This window comes from Silurus meridionalis, chromosome 16 (genome assembly GCF_014805685.1).
Source record: "Silurus meridionalis isolate SWU-2019-XX chromosome 16, ASM1480568v1, whole genome shotgun sequence".
Lineage (NCBI taxonomy): Eukaryota > Metazoa > Chordata > Actinopteri > Siluriformes > Siluridae > Silurus > Silurus meridionalis.
In genome coordinates, this window is record NC_060899.1 from 1,915,001 (window position 1) to 1,920,737 (window position 5,737).

Here is a 5,737-nt window from a genome sequence, read left to right on the forward strand (position 1 = left end):
TGAAGTGAAACGGCATGTCGGACGTTTTCACGTTCTGGATTTCTGTCGTCTGATAGATCAGATTTTTGGAACGAGTCCTGAAAGCTGTTCTGAACAAACGTCTATCCTTCAGCAGGAAAGCCTGTGAGGATTCGATTTCCCGTGTCAAGCCGAACACATGAACGTGGTTTATTCTTCTCTTTCATTGCTCGTATTTTCTCCTCTTTTAAAAAAATGCTGCAGATTTTGGATGGGGCACACACAGTGCGTCTCCAAGTCAGCGAAGAACGAAGCGTTCGTGGCCCCGAGTGGAAACTGCAGGCTCGATGAGCACCGTGCCGAGCAGCCCTGGAATCCTGAGATCGACCCGGACCTCAATCCTGAAAAACTTGATCGTGGAATACGAGTAAAGGAGCGCAGGCTGGAGCCGAACCGAGTGGATTCATCCGAGGAAGCCCAGAGATTACAGAATGCTATGACGCACCTTCACGAGTCGGGTGAGTGAAAAGCCAGTTAACCTCTAAAATCCCAAATGATCTTCACTGAGCAAGTTTTAGTGGAATAGAGGAAGTCTTTCAGGATTATTGCTGGTGAATTCTGGATTCCGATTGGTCGGAAGATGTCAGTTTACTATAACAGCACGGTTAAAATCAATGCGTCCGGTCGGAAATGTTAGCGTTTCCATAGCAACAGCTCGTTCCAAAGGACTCGCGTTGGGAGTATTAAATTTTCCCGTAAGAAGACATTGACGTAACAATTACAGAAGGAGTCTCCAGTTTCAGAGGTATAACTGTTCAGCTTTCTCAGTAACATGACAATAACGAGATGCTGGTGAGGTTCCACAGCATGAAAAGTAATCGTTAACGGATAAAAATGACGTGCTGTTCATTAGTAAGACGGTTAGTAACTGCGACTCCGCTTCATCTGCCCTCCATAAGCAGTATTTCAGTACAAGACAGAATAAAACATTATACACTATATGGACAAAAGTATGTGGACACCTGAGCATGAGATTCAGAACATTCTCTGTTTTGAACATAACCACATTCCACATTTAGTCTCTACAAATAACACTATAATGAGCTCCACTCTTCTGGGAAGATGTTCCAGTAGACTTAGTGGAGATTTTTGGAGATTCATTTAGCTACATTGGTGTTAGTAAAGTCAGGTAGGTGACGTGAGGAGGCCTTGAGTGCAGTCAGCATGAAAAACCCATCATGTTCCATAGGGTTGGAGCTCTATGGCAGGAGATCTTCCAACCCATGGAAAGCAGATCTTCATGGTGCTGGTTTTAATGCACAGGGGCATCGTCATGCTGGGACAAGTTCAAATGAACGCAACATTTCAACGATGCCGCATCCGAAGTCGCCCGATACCATTGTGTGTCTTTGAAATTGTGGTAACAGTTCGGAGAAGAAGCACATCTACAGGGTGGGAAAAAAAGTGGGGTGTCCCAATACTTTTGGTTGCATAATGTGGTGGTGTGTGACTGATTTATTTGGTTTGGCAAAAGACCAAAATATTATTATTATTACATATTTACACATGTTAATATACAGTATTACTGCTATAATGGGAAAGTAAATAAAATGATACATGAAAAAAACTGAACAATAGATTTTTGTTTACTATGGTAAAACAAATCATTAAAAAAGTGAATCTGTTTATAGTAAATAATTAATAATGTTTTATTGGCATTATAAGAGCATATCAAATTGCGAATTTATTCATATAAAGTTTTTCTAAAAGAAAGTTTTGGTTTTAAATGGAATATTTTTGTAAAGGATAAAATGTTTCCCTAAATTATTCCTTTTGGGAAGAAAAATGAATAAAATGCGGTGTTGTAATCGAACCTCATGTTTGTGATTATTATAATAAGTATGCGGTGTTTCTGGAGTCCCAGGAAGCCGATCGTTTTAAAGGAAAGGCGCTTTATCGTGGTCGATCACAAACCAACCGCAATCCTGAGCCTGAGGCAGGAATACAACCTGAACAGGCATTACATAAGAACACCTGCGCACCTGGGGGCAATTATTTAAAGCCAATCAATCTACCAGCATTTTTTTGGGAGGTGGGAGAAAACCTGGAGAGAACCCAGAGGAAACCGGGGACATGGGGAGATTTGTAAAAAAAAACAAAAATAAAAAAACAACAAAAACAATGTAGGTCCCTGTTAATATCAAGGGAAAGAAATTCTGGTGATGTTCAACAACATTAAAAGTAACCGTAAACAGATAAAAATTAGGAGTAGTATTTTAGTGCAAGGTATGATGGAACGTTATACAGTGTATAAGTCAGGTACTGATGTAGGTGGGCTCTGCTTTACATGGGTTTACCTGGGTCGAACACCTTTGAGATGAATGTGAACGTGCACCCCAGAAACCTCCTCACCTTCTCAGCTACATCACTACCTGACTTTACTCACACCCTTGTGTCTGAATGAATCTCCAGAAAATCAAGTGGAACATCACCCCAGAAGAGTGGAGGTTATTATAACAGACATGTGGAATGAGATGTTCAAAAACAAGTTCATACTAATCGTATAGTTGGATGTTCACAGTTGCTGCTTTGATAAAAAAATGTGTCTAAAATTTCGTTTCTGCAGGCTGGTACTGGGGCTCGATAACGGCAGCCGAGGCTAAGCAGCTTCTGAACGAGGCTCTGTTTGGATCCTTCCTCATAAGAGACAGCTCGAACCCGGGGTACCTCCTCACACTATCGGTGAAAACCGAGCTCGGGCCTACGCACCTGCGTATCGAGTACTCAAACGGTCACTTCGGCTTCGACTCGGTAGTGATGGCTCGGCCTCATCTCCGCCAGTTTAAGGGAGCGGTGGACTTGGTGCAGTATTACACTCTGGCTTATCGCAGGCAGGTGGCACACCGAGAGCTCGGTTCGGACCCCGATACCCCTCCGACCGGCACGACGGAAAACACACTGCAGCTGAAACTCGCCAATCCGCTGCGCAAGGAGGCACCCAGTTTACAGCACCTGTGTCGTGTCCTTATAAACCAGCACTCTCACGACCACAGAGATCTACCTTTACCTGAAAAGCTGAAAGACTACCTGCGGGAATATCCGTTTGTACTCTAGACCGTCTGCAGTATTCAGTTTTATTTGTTATTTCAATATTTCCTGATATAATCCGGCAAAATTTTGGGCTCCTCCCCCAAAGTCCTCAGAATATTTCATACCAGATCAATCATCACAAGCTGATCTCACACATAATCCATTATATCACATCGGATTTGGTATAATTCTAGTTTATTTATCTACTAGCACTAACCCCGCCCCCTCACCCATACCTCAACCAATCAGAGCTTTATATATGATCTGGATCATGAGTTCTTGCAAATCAAACTCACACACAGACACACAGACACACAGACACACACACACACAGACACACACACACACACACACACACACACACAAGCCATAGTTTTTAAATCATTATAAAATATGAATTTATGCTATTAAATTATTCTTGATATTATCATATTGGATTTTTGTAAAAAAAAAAAATGTTTTATATATATATATATATATATATATATATATATATATATATATATATATATATATATAATCCATATGAATGAAACCCGGTGGTTTGTAGTTTGAGGTTTAATGTCAGTAATGAGTAGAGAAATGTTGTGCATGTGACCAAGTTGATAGACTCTGATGTTTCAACAGCTGCCTGGGATTATATCCAAAACTATACTGAAATACTATTTTCTTTTTTTTTCACTAAATTGAACAAAATTCCGGTATAACACAAGCGACACACTCCATCCATAGGATAATTTTTTTATTGTCTATAATTTATAAATCCATCACTATGCCATTATTTAAAATCAGCTTCATGCCTTTTATTCATAATAAACTATCAAATGCAGCGGAAAAAACAAAAAAGCTAAAAATTCTGACCAAACGTGATTGATGTTCCTACATGAATATTATTGAGATGATTCAATCGAAGTACAAGTTCGGAGAAAAACAATCACAAATAAAGAAGTGTGCACTTCAAATCACTGATTTTTGGTTTCCTGAATTGTAATTTATCCTCCCTTTTAAAAGCTAGCATCAGCTAATCGCTGTGTGGAGAAATAATATAAAGAATGAGTCACATTAAAGGTAATGTCACGTCAAATCATCTAAAAAGTCCCTTTGACTTGACTTGTCTGTGGATTTGTTCTGGATCAATGAATGCTAATCTTTCTAGCATCAGATGATTTTTAATATGGGGGCAAAGGATAAACCTAATTTGCATTCTTTTTTTTTATAATGTAGACGTTTTGAGTCAAACCGTGATCTAGACACTGGTTTATATTTCCTTTCATTTGTCACCCATGTTTAGCCTGAATGCTAACAGATCAGGGCAGTCTCACCCCACATCGTCACATATCGACGCTGTGGATGTTGCGTCGGACGGCGTTTTTTGACGTAGAGAGACGGTACCTCCCCTCGCCTCGCTTTTCGACGCAGATGGTTGAGAGCCCGTGTGCTACACTTTTCAACGCAGATCGCTGTCCTATACACTGAATAAAGTATTATCTATCATAATAAGTGTACAGGAATAATTTTTAAATTTCGAAAAATCCTGAAGATGTCCGTAGCCCTAACCCTAACCCTAACCCTAACCCGAACCCTAACCCTAACCCAAACCCTAACCGTAACCCGCAAATTGGGTTCCGTCTATCTGCGTCAAAAAGCGAAGCGAAGGGTTTCCCGTCCCTCTACGTCGAAAAGCGACGCAAAGGGGGTACCCTCGGCGTCGGATGTGGACGCCGTCCGACGCAACATCCACAGCGTCGATATGTGACGATGTGGGGTGAGACTGTGTTGAACAGATAGCTGTCACAACAGATTAGATAAATTATGCTAAAATGTTTTTAGCTAAACTCTCACAAAATATTGCCCTGAAAGTGGGTGTGGCCAAATCCAGGCCACAGTGAATTCTGCCGTGTCAGCATGGTAAACCATTTAACCGCTCTAACAGTTCCTCAACCTCAGCTACATCATTATAACACGGTTCATAATAACTCACATTGGGTTTTTTGTTTGTTTGTTTGTTTGTTTGTACCTGATTGTGTTTTTATTTAAGGGTTTATTCAGTTTTATATGCATAAAGAAACAGAATCTAGTAGTCTAATTTAAATGATTGTATCCAGTAACTTAGGATGAATGAATGACTGGTGAGAAACTTTGGTCTTTGTTCAGTTTAGTCTGGTCAGGTGTTTGTGGACACCTGACCATAAAATTGGTACTCACTTTCTGAATTCCACATTTAGTCACCAGTTTCTGAGCTCCACTCTTCTGGGAAGATGTTCCACAAGATTTAGTGAGGTTTTGTGAAGATCAGCTAGAAAGATGCTAATAAAACTGTGTAATGATGTAGATAGGGGTGTGAGGAGGCCTGGTGTGCAGTCAGCGTTTACATTCATCCCAAAGGTGTTGAAATAGGGTTTGATCTCTATAGCAGGAGATCTTCCACATCTTCCCACAGGGGCATTGTCATGCTGGAACAGGTTTGCATCTCCTAGTTCAAGTGAAGGACAACTTTTATGCTCCAGCTTCCAAAGACGTCCTGAATCATTGTGTGCTTTCAGCTTTATTGTAAAACCGTGTGGGTGTTTTTTATAGGTGGTACTTGTTTGTGTAAGAATTTGGATGTATTTACTATAGTTATCTTTTTATTATGAATATCAGTGTGCATTGTGAATATAAAAAAGTTTGCAATGTACCAAATTAAAAC

At 40.3% G+C, this 5,737-nt stretch overlaps 1 protein-coding gene across 1 annotated transcript in view; it reads left to right on the forward strand.

Moving 5' to 3' along the window:
* LOC124398713 (suppressor of cytokine signaling 2-like) overlaps window positions 1–3,498 on the forward strand; it is a 6,074-nt gene extending 2,576 nt beyond the window's left edge. The window contains exons 2-3 of the mRNA XM_046868978.1: window positions 223–476; window positions 2,585–3,498. Coding sequence (XP_046724934.1) covers window positions 230–476; window positions 2,585–3,072 — 735 coding nt within the window. The 5' untranslated portion in view covers window positions 223–229 and the 3' untranslated portion in view covers window positions 3,073–3,498. The remainder of the gene's footprint in view (window positions 1–222; window positions 477–2,584) is intronic.
* The last annotated feature ends 2,239 nt before the right edge of the window (window positions 3,499–5,737 follow it).